The sequence below is a fragment of the Mesoplodon bidens genome, assembly GCF_964165515.1.
Source record: "Mesoplodon bidens genome assembly, chromosome: 18".
NCBI classification, from domain to species: Eukaryota; Metazoa; Chordata; class Mammalia; order Artiodactyla; family Ziphiidae; genus Mesoplodon; species Mesoplodon bidens.
In genome coordinates, this window is record NC_138175.1 from 19,786,066 (window position 1) to 19,806,933 (window position 20,868).

General features: G+C 53.4%; 1 protein-coding gene across 5 annotated transcripts; it reads left to right on the forward strand.

Moving 5' to 3' along the window:
* The first annotated feature begins 697 nt into the window (after positions 1–697).
* ZDHHC1 (zDHHC palmitoyltransferase 1) lies at positions 698–20,862 on the forward strand. Of its 5 annotated transcripts, none has more exons than XM_081217383.1 (13): positions 698–788; positions 7,260–7,306; positions 8,704–8,946; positions 13,754–13,929; positions 14,225–14,375; positions 15,438–15,649; positions 16,061–16,185; positions 16,268–16,444; positions 16,720–16,832; positions 19,658–19,740; positions 19,980–20,073; positions 20,217–20,295; positions 20,407–20,862. In XM_081217383.1, the coding sequence occupies exons 2-13, from the start codon at positions 7,298–7,300 to the stop codon at positions 20,670–20,672; spliced, it is 1,728 nt and encodes a 575-aa protein (XP_081073509.1). In that variant the 5' UTR covers positions 698–788; positions 7,260–7,297; the 3' UTR covers positions 20,673–20,862. The 5 variants fall into 5 exon arrangements, 4 of the variants coding, with proteins under 4 accessions (XP_081073509.1, XP_081073510.1, XP_081073512.1 ...); XM_081217384.1 differs by having other exon boundaries at positions 16,286–16,444; XR_014013832.1 differs by lacking the exon at positions 19,658–19,740 and having other exon boundaries at positions 20,407–20,545.
* The last annotated feature ends 6 nt before the right edge of the window (positions 20,863–20,868 follow it).

The following is a 20,868-nucleotide window of genomic DNA, read 5'->3' on the forward strand; positions in this document are numbered from 1 at the left end:
GACAGTGAGAGCGCAGAGTCCTAACCACTGGACTGCCAGGGAAGTCCCAGAAAGGAGATATTTTGAGCTCTTATACTTCACACTTTATATTATGGGCCACAATATGTACACTGTATTTATTTGTCTCTAGATCTGTCTTCCCCTTAGCCTGTAATCTCCCTGAAGGACAGGGATCTCATGAGTGTTCCCCATGGTATGTCCAGTGCCCAGCACATACTCATTAAAAAGTGTGCAGGCTGACTGAGGGTCTCCCTGAGAGTGGTGGGCTCAGGGGGGAAAGTGGAGGGGAACACCTCTGGGACAAGTTAGGATTTCGAGAAGACAAGCTGTGGATTGGGGGTGGGGAAAGTGGATTTTTCAGAAGAAATGTTGGAAAGGAATGGAGAATGGTTGGGCTAGGACGCCAGGGGGTCCCTGGTGAGCCCCGCCCGGAGCCAGGGTACCGGCGCGACGTGACGCAGCGCGGTTTGGCCGCTGTGGGGCGCCGTAGCCCGCGCCGTTGCCAGGGGAACGGGTCCGCGCCGGACGAGGCCCAGCCCGTGTCAGCCTCGCCCCGCGGTAGAGCCAGCCCGCTCGAGCCGGAGCCGGAGGACTTGCGGGCCTAACCTCCCCCGCGCGGCCCGGGATGGGGCCCCATTCCGGTGCGCACCACCTCCGGGTCCCGGGGACCGTCTCCGCTGCGAGAGTCTGAAGCGCCGCCGCCCTGGGGTGGGTGGACGGCCAGGCGCGGGGGCTGAGCCGCTGAGTGACCTTGGCAAGGCCGATCTGGCACTGTCGAAGACGCGCAGGTGAGGAGCCCCCGCTGCAGTTCTCACCTCGAAGCCTGGCCTGAGTCACGGGGCCAGAGCTGCCGCCGCCCGGCCGAGCTCTGCGCCTGGATCCCGCGGCCTGGGCTCCAGGTACCGGGCAGAGCGCCCGGCTTCCTTCTAGCATTCATCCGGTTCACAGATCTGCATTGAGCGTCTGCTGTGTGCCAGGCTTTTTGCCAGGCGCGGGGCCACGGAGGGCTCCAGAGAGGACGCCGCGGTTCTCCAGAACCCGCAGTGTTAAGAAGGGGCGGGGCGGGGGGTGCGGGGAGCAGGCGCCAGATACACGACTAAAGTGATTTCAGGTCGGGTTAAATGCTCTGGTGCTGAAATGAAGGGAGGTGGTGAGGGAGGGTCCGCTCTATCATGTGACTTTTAAGCCAAGAGCTGAAGGTTGAAAAGGAGCCAGCATTGTGATCAGGGTAACGGTGTTTCTGGAAGAGGCAAAAGCAAATGCAAAGATCTGGAGGCAGCAGGTACAGAGGAACAGCAAGCGTGAGGGGAGCCGTGAAGGATGCGGTGGCGGTTTCAACTTTATCCTAGCAGGAGGAGGAAACCATTGAGGAGTTTTGATGAATTTCAAGTTTTGAAAAGCTCACCTCACTCTGGTGAAGTGAGCAGTGTGATTGTGACAGGGCATACTAGGAAGTCAGTTGAGGGCCATCCTAGTTCTGCCAGTCTAGCTGTGCCTCCTAGAATTTACTTAGTGTCTCTGAGACTCAGTGTCCTCATCTGTGAAAGGGGCATATTGTTCTGCATGTTGTTTATGAGAGAGAGAGTGAGGGGCCAGCGACATCTGAGACCAATGACTAGAGAGGCCTATGAGAACAATTTGAAATGATAGGACCTACCTCAGAGAGTTGTGAGGGTTTAATAAGTGAATTCCATCAAAACACTTAAAGCAGTGCCTAGCACAGAATAAATGCCCTCTAAATGCTAGCGATGGTTATTGTTATTGTTGAAATACCATAGGGGAGCAATGACTGGAGCTTGGATTAGGGTGATGGCAGTAGAAATGGTTAAGAAGTGGCTTAACTTCCCTTCTTGAAGGAGAACTGGATTTAGAGATGGGTGAGGGGTGGTCCCTGTTTTTGTGGAACTGGTGGTTCACAGAGGGAGATGGGTTTGTGAACAGATAATCACCATGAGATTCAATAAAAGCAACATTGGTACTTAATTAGCCACGTTTTTTACATTTTGTTTTTCTTACTTATCTGCTCTGTCACAACTTTGTTCTTAATGATGGTTTCTTGGTGGGTGTTCCTCAAGGCTTGCTTCTACCATCATGGGAGTTGATTTCCTGGTTAAAATCAACAATGCTTGCCTCTGCTCACTGGCCTTGTTTCAGCTCCATGTTGCTCCCTTCTTCTTGTCCTCTTTCCTTGGCTTAACTTGAATCCCAAATAGTTTGCCGTGGTTGCTTCAGGAAGAGAATGGCACAGGAAATGTCTGCACACCACGTCAGCTCAGGAATGACTGAGGTTTCAAGCTTTTCCTGCTCTAGCATCAGACTTCTGTGTGTTGTTGATGTAAGGAGCCCAGCCACATCTGAGACCAATGACTAGAGAGGTCTATGAGAAAGGCTTGAGGTTCCAATTCATTTTCTGGGAGTTGTTGTGATGTGTATCTCTTAGTCAAACTTCCCAGAATCTTAAGTCCAGAGACTTCTTTGGCACCTGTGGGTAATTCTAATAAACAAAGTGCTTGCCCTTTGAAAGTTCTTTTATAACTGACATTTTGTGCTGTGAAACAGTGTGCACCATGCAGCATTTTCTTTCCAGCCCCTCCTTTAGATGGTTAAATTGGGCATCTGTTAAATCTCAGTGAAAATGGGTTTAAAAGTAGATCCTGGGAAAAAACCAGAAAACTTGTTTTGAAGTATCCATAGAAAATCACACACACAACAACCATAAATCCTCTAGCAAAAAGAAAAGATGGTTGGGAATGAAACCTTCCTGTGGCATGCACCTTCCCTTTGGGTTCTGGAGTCACGGGGAGCTGAGCTGACCTTCAGCTGAGAACTGGAACAAGGTCCTGCCCAGCTGCTCCTCTGTTGTGCTGCCTGGTTGTCTGATTCCAGCTTTAACAAAAACCCTAACAGCTCACAGGGAGCTCTTCAGCTGAACAATTCAGAACTTCTTTCGAGAGTGAGAAAGCATTGAACTAAAACGGAGTGCTCTTTTGTTGCATGGTTGTTAGGCAAGATTTCCTTGTTTGCCTGGCGCAGTACTGGGCTCTAGATCACACGAGCACATTTGGTCCACATGGCAGCCCACTGGGACCAGGAGGGTAAGAGACGACACCCTTCAGTTATTTATTTGACATATTTTTTTTCAAAAGTAGTACATGCACATGGTAAAAAAAAAAAAAAAAAAAAATCCAAACAGCACCAAGGAGTACATAGTAGAAGCAAATCTCTCTCATCCCCAGCCACTGGATCACCTTCTCACAGGCTATCCCTATGTTTGCTTTCTTGCATTTCTTTCCAGAGAGAATCTGTGCATATAGGAACGTAGATGTCTATCCATCCACCTTGGTTTTCACTCACTTGCAGCACACTCTACAACTGTCCCACATCTTGCTTTTCTGCTTAACTGTGTATCAAAAGTCATTTCATCCCTCATTATTTTTGATGTTATATAGCATTGCATTGTGTGGATGTGCCATATATTTGTTTATATTGTTTTTTGTCCTTTATTATTACAAACAAGACTGCAATGAATCTTTGTGCACTTTATGAGCATAAGGTAAATACCTAGAAATGGAATGTCTTGGCTCAAGGGTATATGTGTTCTCAAGTTTGGTAGACATTACCAAATTGCGTTCCAGCTAACCTTTTTGAAAAATAAATAAAGGAGAGAACCAAAGAGATGGCTTTGTGAAATTTGCCCACCAGGTTCCTCAATCTGTGAGTGGCAACGCAGGGACCAGAACCAGGCTGTGTCTCCAGGCCTAGCCCTCTTCCCTGGCTCCAACCTGTTTCTCCCTGTTGGTAATTCAGATCTCCAGGCCCTCCAAGCCCCCACATCAGCCCTGTCACCTCTCTTCTGACCCCATCACTGTACCTTCCCAGTTCTGTGGCCTCTACCATCAAACCCTCTGGTAATTAAGTAGATTCTTTCCTGAAATTCTCAGACATCTTGCAGAAATGCAGGAATGCCTACAGCCTCTCCAGGGCTGGTACTTTTCACCTCAGTCTGGTTCTTTTACAATGCTATTCATGAATCTCAGAACAACATTCCTAAATATTTTTTTTGGTGAGAGCAGAGGTGGGCAAGAGGGAAGTGGACCAGTCAGGTAACTATTCTGTAGTTCATAATGAGAACCTGAAATGGTAACATTTTCCTCACTTAAATTAAGCATATAAATTAAGGTAGCCTAACCATATTTGGAAAATGCTATTTTAGACTTTTAGCAAGTCAATGTTAACATAGATTATTGTCATCCTAGCAATGGCCTTCCCCTTGTTGGGACAGGGAGGGACCTGCACAGGCCCTCCAGCCTGCCTCAGAAACCAGGTGGGCCCTTGGCTTACCAGGGCAGTGGCTACCTTTGGGACGGGGCCTCTTTGCTCTTGTCTTCTTTCTGTCTCCACCAGCTTAACTCTGTTGTTTGTTCGTGGCAGCAGAAGGTACTTGAGAATCTTTTGTCAAGGTCCGCATACCTCTCAGCCCACCAAAGATGCAGCAGGGCATCAGGGAACTTGTGGGCTTGACCCCCACTTCCCACCCAACTCCTCCCAGTACACAGGGCTGCTGGGCTGCTGCCCTCCCTAGGCCAGCCTGCTGTGGTGTCACCTCCCCCCATGCCCTTTCGCTTCTTGCTCATGCCCTCCTTCCCAGTGTGACTAGAAGGCTTTCTAAAACACCCGTCACCTTTATGTCAACTCCCCTGTTTAAACTTTCTGTGATTCCCTGTGGCTCTTTCAACAGTGCCTAAACTTACTCACCTGGCCTCCTGTGATCACCTTGTTACTGAACCAAAGTCGGATCTGCTTGCCCAACACGTAGCAAAGCCAATCTGCTGACACCAGGCTGTGGTGAAGGCAACTACAGTGTTTACTGCAGGATGCCAAGCAAAGGGAGTGGGAGACATGCCTCAGGTCCACTCCAGCTTGGTCTTTGAGTTAGAATTTTCTTTTCTTTTCTTTTCTTTTTTTTTTTTTTTTGTGGGGGCAGGGAGGAGAACAAAGAGGCTGGGATTAATCATCGTCCTGTGACATTTTTGCGACATTTCTTAATTGTAGTTTCAGGAGTCAGAATGTCTCTGGTTTATGATTCTTTGGCCAGGTGGTCCATGGCTCAGGGATCTGTTAGCTCATCTTGCCCTGGAGAAACAACCTGAGTTTGTACATTAATGATGACATCTGTAGTAGCAATTTTAGTACATTAATGATGTCGTCGACAACAGCAGTTTTAGTCATGTGACTCTGGTTGTTTAGTGTTCAATTAGCACAGGATTGAGGTCAGAGGTGACTTGAAAGGGAATAAAGTTTTGGATAGAGAGATTAATCATAATCTTGGTAAGGGAACTTGGTTTTAGGGGCATTTGGTTTCAACCTAGGATCTGACCCTGCAACTTCCCAGGGCTCATCTCCCTCTCTCAATCTCTCTCTCTCTCTCTCTCTCTCTCTCTGTGGATCTTGCTCTCTGACCCTAAACCCACCCACTCTGTGTTCTGTCATACTGAATGGCTGGCCCTTGCAGGGCTGCCAGAATACCCATGCACCCACTTCCCTGAAATCTGTCTGGGCCCCCAGAAAGCAAGCCCCTGAGGGCAGGAACATGGTCTCATCTGTGTTTACATCTTTAATGCACAAGGGGGCTGGACCGCAATAAGCTAAGCACTGACTGGGCCAAGGCATGAGTGTACAAGCTGGCCATGTTGTCTGGTAGCAGAACCACGCATCTTTTAATCTGGTCTCCTAGGGAAGTGCTGAGAGGGGTAGGACAGCCAGAGAAGTCCCTGGGTCTGGTGACGGTGCCTGGTCCCATCCATGCTTGAAGCCTCATCTTGGATTCTCTCCTACCTCCAAGCCCTTTTAATCAAAATTTTTTGGGCCAAAAGAATTTGTGGCCACCAGCTCCACAAGGGAAAATATCATCAGTTAAGAGTTGGTTGTCTCAGGCTATTGTTGCAGGTGGCATGGTACCAGGCTGCCACCGCTGCAAGGGACTTACACCCAACAGCACCATCCTCTCATCCATGGTCTCATACAAGTGGTACCTCTCTGGGCCAAGGGTACTTGGGTTTGGTATCAGAGCAACTCCTAAGGCTGTTTGTGGTAGGCCCCTGGCCTCAGGTGGTGACTCCTCCTGCCTCAGGTGTCAGGGATGCCTGTGGCCACTGCCAGCCCACTCTGGCAGCGGGGACCTGTCAGCTAGCCATGTACCTCTGCTTCTTTCTTTATAAACTACCTCAAGGTGTTGGATTATTCAGGTGTGAGGATGGCAAAGAGAAAGTCAGGACTTAGGAATCCCAATTAATGGGTTCCCTTCAAAGAAGTTGCCCTGGTGATGATATCACTGGAGAACCGACGTGGAAGCCACAGGGATTTGTTCTCCTGAGCAGAACTGCCCAGCTCAACTGTATACACTGGGCTTGACCTGATGACCTTTGTTTCCAAAAATCAAGGACAAAGATTTGCCACCTCTGGGGATATTCCAAATAAAGTGATGCCAGCTTTTTGATCACCTTTGTCATCTTTGATCAAAGCTGAGAAGTTTAGAATGACAATCCAGTGGCCCAGCTCTTATGACAATGTGTTCCTTGGGACTGCTGACTTAAGAAAGCAACTTCAACCAACCCCATCACTTTGGGCATAACCTCATAAAACCTCACAGAATATCAGATGCAGTAGCCTCCTCAGTCTGGAGAGATGAGGACACCCCAGAGGGCTATTTTAAGGGTAATCATAACGTCTACCATTTAGGAAACATTTATGTGTCAACGCTTTACCTACAGCGTTGCTGATCTGTATACAGCCCTAGGCAGGCATCCCTACCCCTGTTTTTCAGATGAAGAAACTCAAGCCACTCAGCTAGTAAGTGAAGAACCAGGACTTGAACCTAGATCTGTTTCCTCCAAAGCTGGGGCTCTTTTTTCACCTTTCATTGCTTTTTACTGAAGACAAAGCAAATGACCAAAGAATTCCAGTGGAGTCCCTGGGAGAAAACTAGGGTCACTCCATTTAGCTTTGTGATGAGGCTACTCAGACTCTCCAAGTTTGGTTTACAGGAGGCTCTGGGCCTCAGGTGGGATGAAGGGCAGAGTGGCTGAGTGTGAGTGTCTGGTAGCTAAGGTAGCAGCCATGGGGCTGGCGTGGGGTGGGGTGGAGGGGGTACGGGTGCCTGGTGACTGTGCAGATTGAAGGCAGGGCAGAACGGGCCAGATGGCTTTGGGTGAGTCAGGATTCCTCATCATTTACCGTGCCCACATTTCCTTTTATTTCAGATGTTTTCAAGTCAGAAAACATTTACTGAGCACCTACTATGTACAAGGTATGTTCTGGGTGCTTGGGGGAGGGGATGTGGGGAACAGAGGTGAATGAATCACAGCCCCTTTGCTGCCCTTAGGGGAAGCTGGCATAACAGGGGGGGCAGACATGGAGATGGCAAATTGTTCCAAACAGCAAAGTGACTTGCCCAATAAAGACTGAGTGTGAGGGCCCCCTGACTAACTTGGGGCATCAGGGAAAGCTTCCTGGATGAGGTGATGCTTGCAGTGGGCTCTGAAGGTCAGGTCACATTTTGTTGGGTTTAGAAGTGAGGAAGGTGTTCAAGGCAGATGTGCTGAGCAGGGTGTGCCATACCCTTTGGCTTAGTCAGACTCCCTGGCCGACAGGCATGGACTCTTGAAAGGAGAGTCCAGCTGCCAGGGTTTTTTCTGCAGCTCTTGACCTTCCCACCAAGAGCTCCGAATTGGCCTGTCTACCCAAGTGGGGCACTGCCTGCCCAGGCTCTGGTCCCACCTCAGGCCCAGAAGATACTGGGGTTGGGCTCTTTCTCCTGTAATGACAGGCCTACCCGTCTGCCCTGCATGTTATCTTTGACCACCGAGTCAGCTCTTGGGCTGAGCGATGGTGGGATGGGGGTAAAGAGTGCTGCCATCTGGTGGTTTGGCTCTGGCCAAGGCCTGTCTTTCCCTGAACTCCCTCAAGTGAGTCAAAGGCATCAGCTCACCTTTTTGTTCTCACTGTACCAGGCCCACATTTACTTAGAGAAACATGGTCATTTCCACTGCTGGAGGGAACCAATGAGGATTCCTCCCCTCTCTTGTGTACTGGCTTCTCTCCAGCCAAGAAGCCCCAGGTAGCTTATCTGAGGCACAGGGGAGATGGTTCAGGGTCCCCTAGTCCTTAAAGGGATTACATGCTTGCTGAGGGGCAGAGGCCAGGTGCCTCTTTGAACACCTCCACTCCCTGTTTGCCTTAGCAAAGTGTAACGGGGCCCTCTGTGACACTTGCATTTGGGCCTCAGGACAGAGGTGACTAATCCTGACAGAATCAGCCTGTGTTCTCATCGCTCTGGCCTCAGCCTGATATTGTTACCAGATGAGAACATGTCTTACTGGGTTTAACTCTGATGGCTGTGGAGACGGAGCAGAATAACAGGCAGTCACACTGTGAGCTGAATAAACCCTGGACCTTCCTACCTTGTCCTGGCTAGGACTGGGGCCAGAACTTGCTCTGGGGCTTTGAGACTAGCACTCTACTGCCATCCTCCCTCACTGCCAGGCTCCTCATGCTAGGGCCCCGGATTCCCCTGCAGAGTGGCTGGAGATGGCTTCACATGCTAGCCTGCCCCTCCTGCTGAAACCTGACTGCAGGCACGGGGCTCTGGGCTCCAGCCTGGGCCTCCTCAGGCTAATGATCTTTCTACCCTTTCTCCCTCTGGAGATGAACATCTGCAACAAGCCCTCTAACAAGACAGCCCCTGAGAAGAATGTGTGGACAGCACCCGCACAGGCCAGCGGACCCTCCCCGGAGCTGCAGGGCCAACGGTCCCGCCGGAATGGGTGGAGCTGGCCCCCTCACCCGCTCCAGATTGTGGCCTGGCTGCTGTACCTCTTCTTTGCTGTGATTGGCTTTGGGGTCCTTGTTCCCCTCCTGCCTCACCACTGGGTGCCTGCTGGCTATGCTGTATCCTTGGGAAAGTGTGGGACTGGTACATAGAAGAGTGGGGACAATGGATGGAGGGACATGGGCGAGGCCTGAAGCTGGGTTCCAGAGCCTCAGAGAGTGCAGATGGGCCCTGTCTCTGCCTGGGGGGACCAGTTGCCTACCTGCGCCTGGCCTCCAACCCCCATCTGACCCCTCCGCCTGATTGGGTGAGGGAACAGGCCTAACGAACCTTGGAGCGTTGAAAGCCCCACACAGATGGGAACCTCATCAACTGAGGTACCACAAGGGCAATTACAGAAGAGAACCGTAAAGCTCTCTTTAAGCTAATTGTGTCCAGAGCTCAACAAGGGATAAAAGAGAGTACCGTATTCCATTTATGAAATAATTTTTCACTTTTTGGAAAGAATAATGGTAGAATTCCTTTACATGGTAAGTTTCCTGGTACATTTAAAATGTGGGTTTATTTACAGAGATTATTAGGCTGTACCCAGGACTGTTTAGGAGCTCATCGATTTTATAAATCAGACTCTTTTAGCCTAAGGTTGAATTGACAGGAGGAGGGATAAATATGCCCTGGAAGCTCCTGGGAATTGTGACAAACATGAGCTTGCCTGAACTTAGTGATGTGACTGCCCCAGCCCTGGCCACAACCCCCAGGAGCAGAGGATGTGGCTGCAAGTCTGGGCGATTGAGGGGCAGCATGTGGCCATGTGCCCCAGTCCAGAGGGTGCCCATGAGAGTGTGCCTTGGTGTGTGTGCTTCATGGAGATGATTCTTTGGGCTTCTGGGAGAAGGTGGCCTAGGGTGAGCTAAAGGAGTTAGCAGGGATGAATTTGAAAGTCTCAGGCGTAGAGTCAGCACCCTTCAACTCAGCCCTTTCAGAGCTGCACAAGGCTGAGCAGCTTTTGCCAGCTCTCCGCATCTTAGCCTCCTCCTCTATCTGACAGGAGGAGTCCTGCCTGCTTCCCAGGCAGGGGACAAGGAGCACACAAAGATGTCTGTGTGTGTGAGCACCAGAATGTATGAGCCATGAATGTGAGCATGCTCTCTTGGGAAACCATAGAGCCCTTGGCTGGTGGGTAGCCAGGGCAGGTGGGTGCAGAAAGACTCTAGAGAAGCTTGTTGGTCTCCGACGCCAGCAGTGTCACTGAGGCGCTTCCTGGTTCACTGGGGCCGAGGGCCTAGTCATCAAATTTGTACATGAAAACTAGACTTTCTCTGAGGTGACCAACAGGGCTCAGTCAGTGCTATTACATAGAATGCTTCATGGAACATTCCTCCCATGATCCGGAATGGGTACACCACTCACTCAGGACCACCTGGCTTTCTGCAATAAGGGTACCTGGGAAGCCAGATTAATAACCACATGTTTTGGAGTGAGCAGAATCAGAGCAAATAACGGTAACCAAGAGTAACTAGCACTTATTGGAACACTTATATGTGCCAGGCACTGTGTCAACCCCTATACATGGATGATCTTGTTCAACTCTCATAATCTGTAAGGAAGGTGTTCTCCCCACTTTCATAAAAGAAATTGGGGCTCAGAGAGGTTATAAAGTTTTTTTTTTTTTTTTTTTTTTGGCTGTGTTGGGTCTTTGTTGCTGCACGTGGGCTTTCCTCTGGTTGTGGCGAGCGGGGGCTACTCTTCATTGCGGTGTGCAGGCTTCTTATGCGGTGGCTTCTCTTGTTGCGGAGCATGGGCTCTAGGCGCTCAGGTTTCAGTAGTTGTGGCGCGTGGGCTCAGTAGTTGTGGCACGTGGGCTCAGTAGTTGTGGCTCGCAGGTTCTAGAGCGCAGGCTCAGTAGTTGTGGTGCACGGGCTTAGTTGCTCCGCGGCATGTGGGATCTTCCCGGCCCAGGGCTCGAACCTGTGTCCCCTGCCTTGGCAGGCGGACTCTTAACCACTGCGCCACCAGGGAAGCCCTCAGAGAGATTAAATGACTTCCTGAGGTCACACAATTGCTACCCATTGAGGCCAGAAGGACTGCTCAGGCAGTCTGACTCTGAGGCAGTGGGATGGTTTGAGGGTTTTGTCCTCCCCATATTTATTGCTTTGGGCAATGCTGGAGGCTCATAGAACCACCTGGTTTGGCACTCCCATTTCCAGGCCTGAATGGTTCTCTGTCCTCCCATCAAAGCCACCTTCCTTCTGCAGGCTCCCTCAGGGGCCCCTGCAGAATGAGGTAGGGTAATGGTGTGTACCAAGCACTGACCTTGCACCTAGAACTTGCCTGGGCCCTAGGGTTGCAAAGATGGGTAAAACAGGGCCCCAGCTCTAGGTGTTCTGCTTCCAATTGGAGGAAAGCCTTGTAGATTGGAGATCATCACATGGTAAGTATGGGGGTAGGGATTCATACAGCAGACTGTGGGTGTAGGAGGAGGGCCATGTAGACCATCATCACCACCCAGATGCATACCTGTTGCTCTCAGCTCCCCTCCTTCCCTCTTCCTGGCCTCTCTAGGTACTCTTGGCTCCGCCCCTTTCCTTCATCACCTATATCCAGTCAGTCATCAAGGCCTGTTGATTTTGCCTCCTAAAAAGCTATTGTATTTGCCCTCTTTTCTCCCCACTGCCATCTGCCTCTTTTACCTAGATGACCATTTAGTTTCCAAACAGGTCTCCCCACACATGCTCTCACCCCGGCCAGTCCATCTCTATCCCTGCAGCCAGAGTGCCCTTTCAAAAAACAAATATGATAAAGTTACTCCCCAGCTTAACACCCTCTAATAGCTTCTTCCTGCCTTAAGGTTCAAGATCATCGTGGCTCTCCACATTCTGGACTCTGCTTATCTCCCCAGCATCTTCTTATTTTATTTCCTCTGTTGTTCTCTGTTGCAACAACACTGGTCTCTGCCTGGAAGCTCCTAGCCTCTCTCTCCACCACAATACCCAGCTAAGTTAGAAGTCAAGACCTAGCAGGCCATGGGCCAGTTTGGCCTACAGATTTTTTTTTTTAATTGAGGGATAACGAACACACAAAATGGACATATCTTAAGTGTTTCTTTGGCAGGTACATTTAAAAAATTACTTCCGTGTCAACATTTTAAACATGAGACGCCTCATATATCCAGACACAAATCCAGATTTCTGGTTCCTTCTGAAAAGCCAGAATTTGGTGACATGGGCTCTCTTTCTTGCATGGCACCAATAAGCTGAGCTGGAACCACACATCTAGTTGGGACTCTGCTTGTTCCCAGTACCCAGCCAGGCCCCCTTTCCTCTTTATATTACCTGCCACGTTCCTGTTATCTGTTTCTCTCTAAGTCTCAGCTGAGATGATACTTCCTCAGAGAAACTTTCCAGATCCCTTCAGACTAGATGAGGTCACCCAGTTACAAACTCAAATAGTCCCCTGAACTTTCGTTATTGCAGTCAACCTACTCTTTGATTAACCTCTGTGTTTCCTGCCAGACTGTAGGCCCCTTGGGGCTAGGGACCAAGTCTGTCTTGTTCCTGCCATATCCCTCAGTGCCTGGCATAGAGAAAGACCTCAGTAAATAGCTGAATGAATGAACCAGGGGGGTGGTGGGGAGGGAAGAAGTGTTGGAACAGGCAGGAAACTAAACGTTTGCCCACATTCAGTGTGTCTGAAGAGAGCCTGGAATGGTAAGGAGTAGTGGTTGATGATACCAGAGAGGTTTGAGAGGATCCAGAGGAAAAGGGGCCGTGAACACTGAGCTGAAGAGTAAACTTTAGCTTGGGAGCCACTGCAGGAGTTTAAGCAGTCAAGCCTTTAGGTTTAAGCTTTTCAGAGCTCACTACCCAAGTAAAGGGTACTCAAGGGGATGCAGACATGAGAAGCAGCGTCAAGAGACTATGGAATAACCCAGGCAAGAGGTGACAGCCTGACCCACAGCCAGGGCCGTAGGGATAGAGAGGTTGTGTTGGGCCACAGGATTGTCTCTTTCAGCTCTGGTACAGCACATTAGGGTGGAGCCTGGCTCCTGCAGACATGTAGGAAAATTTGGCTGCTGGGAAGAGGAAGAAAAAAGGAGGTTGGACAGGTGATGGATGGAGGATAAGTGATGGAGAGATGTTGTCTACTTGGCTAGCAAGAGGATGGATGGATGGATCGACAGATAGCTAGATGGAGGGTGGATGGCTGCCTGGGTGGAATCTATTAGTGAAGTTTTACACATTCACTTTGCAGTAAGTTGTCAGCATACTGTGTCCAGCATTTGGTCCAATTGCTGAGCAGATAGATCCTGGAAGATCTGTGTTTCAGGAATTAGCCATGCTGCCCCCTGGCCAGCCCCTGAACATGTTAGGCCATCCCAGACATTCAGCCCCAGGCCTCCAAGTACCTGGACTCTAGATTGCGGAGGCAGTAGATATATGAGGCCCTGTCTGCAAATGATTCTCCAACTGGCATGGCTGCTGGGAGAGGATGTCTTCTTCCTTCTCAGAGCTGACTTCCTGTGAAAGCAAGATAAACAAGCTTAGAACTTATATTTTGCCTCCTTCAACCTTTAGAGGATGATCTCTTTCAGTCTCATTTCACCATTCAGAATCGGAAACCAGGTCAGATTCTGAGGTAAGCTCAGCCAGGGCCTACACCAGGCCTGGATTAGTGAGGCCAGGGCCCTGTAGTTGGTCTCCTCAGCAGCAGCAGGCAGTGCTGGCTTGTGAGCTCCATCACCAGACGGCCCCTCTGCTCTTCCATATGGGGCACAGGTAGGAGGTGGCACAGGTAGGAGGTGGCACAGGCAGAGAGTCTCTGCACTGGGGAGTCACATGTAGGTAGAGAGCAGTTCTCTGGCTACAGGAAGGAGAAGTGGGGCTCTCAGCCGGCAGTGTGGAGTGAGTCTTTAACCTGCTGGGCCAGTGCATGGGCGCCATCTTTGCTGGCCACCTCGTGGTGCACCTGACTGCTGTTTCCATCGACCCAGCAGATGCCAATGTGCGGGACAAGAGCTATGCTGGGCCTCTGCCCATCTTCAACCGCAGCCAACATGCACACGTCATTGAAGACCTGCACTGCAACTTGTGCGACGTTGATGTGTGAGTGCGTGTGGGCTGGGTGTGTGTGGCCGATGAGTGTGCCCGGGGAACTGCCAGTGGGAGCTGAAGGCAGACAGGGGCATGCCCAGGCTTTACAGTCATCCTGAAGCCTCAGAACCCTCTTATTTCACACAGTCAAGAATCTTAGTGGAGTGCAGAGAACTGGGTGAGGGAGAAGGTGATTGGAAACAGAAGATGAGGAATAGCATTTCCAACAAAGTAGGAAACAATTGGCACTGCCACAAACACTTCTGATGACTAACTCTACCAGTAACCACCCCCCTTCTCTCACCAGCATTCCCAGGTATGGGCAGAGAGGGGAGCAACACTTGACTACTTACCATGTGCTAAGTGCTTATGAACAACCACCCTGCAGAGTGGGCAACATCCTTCTCACTTCACAGAGGAGGAAGAGTCCAATGCTCAGAAAGGCTGAGTGGCCGGAGGTTGGTCATATGGCTACTGGGCAGCCAGATTCACAACCCAGCCTGCCTGGCCCCGAAGCCAATACTATTATCCTTGTTTATGCATGAGGAATCTGAGGCCCAGAGAGGCCAAGTGACTTACTCCAGATCACATTAAGGGGTCAGAATGTACAGAACCCATACCGCCTTGGCTGGTCCAGACTGCCTCCCTAAGCCCCTCTCTGGAGCATCCCAGTCTCCCAGCCTTAGGTAGGGGATCAGGGATGGGGGTATGGTTCAAGGCTAGCTCCACACTTTTAATATTAAGCCCCAAGCAGCCTGTTGAAGGGGTTCTGTCCATAGGACAGAGAAAGAGGCAATGGCATTAAGATGCTGAGGACTCCGGCATCAGACCATCCTTTCTTTCACTAGACACCAGTCAGCGCGTTGTTCCTCAGTGGATGCTCTAGCAGTTGCTGCGTATTCCAGGGCTCCATTCTGTTCTGGGGGAGGGGGTCGAAATTTATTCTTCCACTCTCCTTTGGCCTTTCCTGGTTCCTCCCTGGGGCAGGGAGACTCTCTTGCATTCCTAATTTAGCCTCACCTCACCTGACCCACTGCGGTGAACTGCTTACTGCTCACCCAGATGTCTGCTTACCCCTCTTCCTTTGGCTCCCTTTGGATTAGCCCAGATAGACTGGGGATTTCTGGAAGAATGCCAGGAAAATTCCCATAGTCTGGCAGAGAAACAGGGACTCAAAAAATGGCGATGTCAGGAAGAGCAACGCAGGCCCTGGGTCCAGCAGCCTTGCTCTCTTCTGCTCCCTGGCCCCATACCTGCATTGCCTCCTGGTTGGGCAAAGGGCGTCCTTGCTTGGAAAGGAAACTCCGTTTTCGTTTCACGCCACCATCACCTGGGTGCACTGTCCCAGAGCGGGACAGTATAACGCCGCCTACACCTCCTCCCGCCGCTGGGTACACCTCCCGTCTCCGCCCCCACCCCGCCTCTTCAGAAGCGCTGCTTCCTCCGGGTTCCCCGCCCCACAGTGCCCCCCGCCAGAGGGCGCGCGTGCCTCCCTTTGACGCGCTCCGCTCTCCGCTTAGGCGCGGGTGGGTGACCCGCTCCAGGCGCGGAACCGGCAACCCCCCAGCCAGGCCGGGCAGCAAAAGGCGGGAGAAGCTCGCAACCGTGCTGTGCCCCCTCCCCACCTTAGGAGTGCTCGTTCCAAGCACTGCAGCGCCTGCAACAAATGCGTGTGCGGCTTCGACCACCACTGCAAGTGGCTCAACAACTGCGTGGGCGAGAGGAACTACCGGTGAGAGCCAGGCCCGGGCCACAGGGGTGCCTGGCAATGCCTGTGTCTGTGCGAGCCAGGGGCCTTGAACCTGCGTATGGGGCGGGGCGATGATAGGGGGACTTGGGGGACCTGTGCGCTGGTGTGCGTTAGTGTGTGTGCTGGTCTGAGGGTGATGCTCCCGATGGCTTCCGCCTGAGAGCAATGAGGGTAGGTTTGGAGTCTTTCTCCTGCTGGCCCAGGGAAAGGTGGGGAGCCTGTTGGGGGTGGCCGCCTATATTCACCTTTGCCCTAAGGCTTTGGCTTCGTGAGGAGTCAGGGCTGTCGGGTCAGAGGCCCAGCTCCCCATCCTAACCACCGGCCCTTCTGAGCTCTGAGCCCTTGCCCAGCTGGAGCACCTGGGTGCTGACAGCTGCCCACGGCTGGGCCCAGGCTCTTTCTACACAGTGTGGCATCTGCCTTACTGGGCGTCCTGCTCCTCGTGCTGGTGGCCACTTATGTCTTTGTGGAGTTCTTTGTCAACCCCATGCGGCTGCGTACCAACCGCCACTTTGAAGGTCAGTGTGGGCTCCAGGCCCACTCCCATCCCCCAACCCTGGGCCTGTTCGGGTCACTGGTTACATCCCTGGCTGAGCACAGTCTGCCTGTGCCTTGCAGTCTTGAAGAATCACACAGATGTGTGGTTCGTGTTCCTGCCTGCTGCCCCTGTGGAGACCCAGGCTCCTGCCATCCTGGCTCTGGCTGCCCTTCTCATCTTTCTGGGCCTGCTCTCCACAGCCCTGCTCGGCCACCTGCTCTGCTTCCACATTTATCTCAGTAAGTGCCCCCTGCCCCTACCCCCACATATACACCCACACCTGCCTTTCAGGGGATGGGAGTCCCTAAGCTGGAGGAAGTTACCCAGTTTGGGCCGTAGAGCCCTGAAACTATTCCCCTTCCTAGCGCTGGCTCGCTCATGGTGACCTGGTCTCACTCCATGGCTTAGTGTATATGGGGACAATGGTTTTAGCCTGTGGTTGGGTACCCTCCCTCCCCTTCTGAACTCCAGGGTTCCTTTTCCATTGCACTGAGCCCTCTCTTCACCCCCTCAGTGTGGCACAAGCTCACCACCTATGAATACGTCGTGCAGCATCGTCCGCCCCAGGAGGCAAAGGGGGCCCACAGGGAGCTTGAGTCATGTCCCCCCAGGATGCGGCCCATTCAGGTATAGAAGTGGCCCAGAGGGCTGAGGGAGTGGGAGAAGGGGTGTGGGAGGGGTGGTGAGCTGTGCAACGAGTAGCCAGTGACTAGACAGGGCAAAGAGAAGCTGGCCTGGAAGAGCAGCTGGGTCAGGGGGTGCTGGAGGCAGCAGAGGCGAGGGCAAGCCTGTACTAAGCACGTGCCTACTTGCTCAAGTGTGGGCACAGCCAGAGGAAGCCCTGTGTTTCCCCGACCCCAGGGGAAAGGCTTGAAGCATGTGCTGGAGGGCACAGAACGTGGGAGCCTGGAAGCAGGCAGGTTGGGGCCGCAGGAGGAGAGAGGGATGGATCAAGGACTGGGTCACCAGGATAGAGCCATCAGTTCTCTCCACCCGTGACCCTGAGCCCTTATACCCATTACCCCATTTAAATCTTGAAACAGCCCATGAGGCAGGTAATGCTACCGTACCCATGTTGCAGATGAACATATTGAGGCCAAGAAAGATTAAGCAAGCTGGGTCTAGGAAGAGTTAAGGTCTCTGCACTCTGAAGCAGGAATCCTCCAGCCCAGGCTCGGGGCCTGGCCAGCCCAGCTGTTGATCAGCCTATCCCCATTCCCATGCCCCTTGGCTTCCTGAGGTCAGCAGCTGGGGGTGGGGTGGTCCAGTCCTTGGAGCCCCCAGGGACTGGGAAGGCAGGGGGCCCAGGCAGGCCTTGTTGGGAAGGCTGAGCTCTGGATCCGAAGTCCTCATGGCAACTGGACACAAACACAGGCTGGTGGGTGGATTGGGGGAGTGCTTGGGACCCCACCTCTCCTGTTCTCATCGCCAGGGGTGGGCCAGGCTGCCAGGCCTGGGTAGGCCTGGGGGAGTGATGGCTGTTGGTGGAGACCCCCTCCCCCCCCCGCAACTGCCACACCGCTGTGTACCTGCCCTGGTGCTGGGCACAGAACCCATGTAAGCACAGTGGCAGCCGTCCCGGGAGTGGGCACCATCCCTATCCCCACTCCACAGAGGAGACTGAGGCTCAGAGAGGTAGGCAGGAGACTTTCTCAAGCTTCACAGCCAGTGCCCACTGAGGCAGGGCTGGCCCTGGGATCCCCAGACTCGAATGCTCAGGACCCCTGCTCTGTAGTTACTGCCTGCTTAGGCTTTGGGGCCAGATGTACCAGCAGCCGGGTCATCTGAAGATGACCCGAGGGAGACGTCGGCAGGGGGAGAAGAGGTGTGTCTGTCCCGTCGTACAGAGGCGAGCTGAGGCTGAGAGGTGCCATGTACCATTCAGGAATGTGCACGTATTGAATGTCTCTGAGGGAGGATTGTAGGGGCAGCTGTGATGAGGGGAGGGGAATTTGAATGGGGACACCCGGGTGGCACCCTCAAACTTCCCCAGCTGGCTAGGGCCTGGCTCCTGTCCCATTCTGGCCCCTCAGGCTTCTGAGACCATCCTCTACTGCTGCCCTGCCCTCTGCCCTACACTTCTAGAACCCAGGGGCACCACGGTAGCCTTTGCCCCCTCTATCCTGGGCCCTGGAGGGGTGCTAGGTGCACACTGGTGAAGAGGAAATGTGTGGGGGAAGGATTCCCTTGGCGTCCCAGCCCTTGTGACTGGCCTTTGACTCCTTCCTCTTTCCCAGGGCTCCTCTGCTCAGGCTGGCACCCCCACACTCCTCCCCAAAGAGCCAGCCTGGGCAGGTGTTGGGCACAGGGCTTGCCCAGGGTTCATTCTCTGCCTCTGTAGCCAGCCGGTGACTGGCTGGGCTCTGGCCCCCAGATCTGCTAGGGCCGTCCTGCAGGCAGCCTCCCCACCCCCACCCTGAGCAGGAATGTGGGAGGGGCCCCACTCTGGAGCCGTTGCCCCCAAACATAGGCTTGTTTTAGAGACGGTGTTGCTGTTACAGTGTCGTCTCTGCATTAGTCAGGATGCCCGGGTCTCCATGGAAACGACTGCCGAGTCGCGACAGCTGTCCGGTGCCCTACCCCCAGCCACCCCACATCCTCCGCCAGGCTCCCTTCTCGGACTGTTTTTCCTGGCTTTTGTTTCCTCACCTGCAGTCCTCTTGGGCGCAGCCCGGCGCTTGCTACGTGCTGCGGTGCAAGCCTAGGCCACTCCTGCTACCTCCCGGCTTCAGACCCCTTCACTTTCAGGGGTTGGATCTGCTACTCCCATGGTCACTGTGAGGATTAGCGACTAAACAAGACAGAGAGCACCCATAAGCCTGGTCCCAGGTGGGGCTGTGGCACTGTTTTTTCCACCACCTATTGCCTTCCCTTTACCGGTAGAAGTTGGGGAGACCGCTCATCCCCCCACTCCCCGCCAGCAGTTAGATTGTGTCTGGTACTCTGAGGACTCAGCTCCGAAGGAACCATGGATTCCTGCAGGTAGCCTCGCAGCCTCGGGTGCACACCCGGATGTGTGAACTGCCCAGTCTCCCAACTAGGGAAAAAAATCGGTTCAAGAGACTGGAGCCCTGGGAGGAGCCAGGAGCAGGAGAGGGCCTCTCTTGAGTCCCTCTTCTCCTCAACCCAACTTGGCCAGAACAGCTCTAGACTGGGTACGTTGTACACATGAGGCTGGAGGCTTCCTGGAGGAGGTGGAGTTTGACTAAATGAAGTGAGGAAAATGGTGGGGGTGGGGTAAGGTACAAAAACAGGTGTTTTAAGCCTCATTCTGCATTGGGGTTTTCCCAGCATACCTGGGAAGCCTGGAGGACAGCCCTAGACGTCTGTGCCCAGGCCTCCCACAGAGACCAGTAAGGGGGTGTTGCATCCAAGACAGAGTGGGCCCAGGACCCAGAAGGCCCTGGACCCACACCTGGCCTCCCAGCCTCCCTCACCTCCATCTTCCCCAGGAGATGGAGTTCTACATGCGGACCTTCAGCCATGTGCGCCCAGAGCCCCCTGGCCAGGCCAGGCCTGCCTCAGTGAATGCCAAGTGAGTGCAACCTGGGCAAGTGCCACCTCATATCTCCCATTGGCATGGCAGGGCCATCTGAGGTGGGAGAAAGGGGTTAGGCCAAAGCCAAGGCACAGGTCTTGGTCCAGGCTATCATGGCCTTGGACAGATCAATGCCCCTTTCCAGCTAGGAAGGGAGGCTTATTTTAGGACCTCCAACAGGGTGGGATTTGAAGGAACAACAGCATCCAGCATTTATCCTCCCACTTCCCCTTCAGCCCCTCCCGGTTCCTTGCCACCCGCGGCCACGTGGAGCCTCCACCGCCCTCCTCCCCAGAGACTCTCGCTCTGCCCCCCCGGATCCGACCCCAGGTAGGGGGGGGGGGACTGTGCTGGGCCCCCTGCCCAGGAGGAAGGGTATGGGAAAGAAGCCTCTACCCCTCTCCACTCCTGCGCGTCTTTTGGCGATGTGAGGTCTGGGGAAGGGGTACTCAGGCTTCCCCCTGTCTCTGCAGAAAAAAAGGAAGCGGCGCATGTATAAGGTACGGACCTCCAGAACCTTGGACCGGGAGCTCCCGTTGCCCAGGCTGCCGGGTGAGCGCCCCTTCCTGACCGGATCCTGCTCGGGGAGCTACGAGGGAGGTGAAAGGTAGGGCCCTAAGTGAGTAGCAGCTCCTAGTCTCACGTTCCCTTCCGACCCCATAGGGCCGCGGACCCCCGGCCGCCGCTCCAGCTCGTCCTCGGATTCCGCTGACGCCAGCCCTGCAGGCGCCTACCACTCGGCGTCAGCCGAGTCCATGGACGAGATTCCAGTGGCTCAGACGCGCCTAGGCAGCGCCGGTCTGGGCGCCCCCGTGGGCAAGGGCAGAGAGCCCGGGCTGGCGCTGCAGGCGCGTGCGCCGGCCGTTTTCGTAAGCCCGAGTAGCGGCGAGCCCGGTGCGCGGGGCGGCCCGGAAGCCGGTCTCGCTTAGCTGGGACAAGAAGCAGGGATGGCGGAGGAGCGGCGGGACAGACTCTCTATGCAACACCCCCACCCCCGCCGCACTGAGTGCACTTTAGGGGCCCCTAAGGGCCGGCGGGATCGGCCCCCTCCCCCACGACTCAGCAATAACAGCCCCACCAGCCGTGATGCTCCAATAAACTTTTTTATGCTCTTGCGGAGTTAGT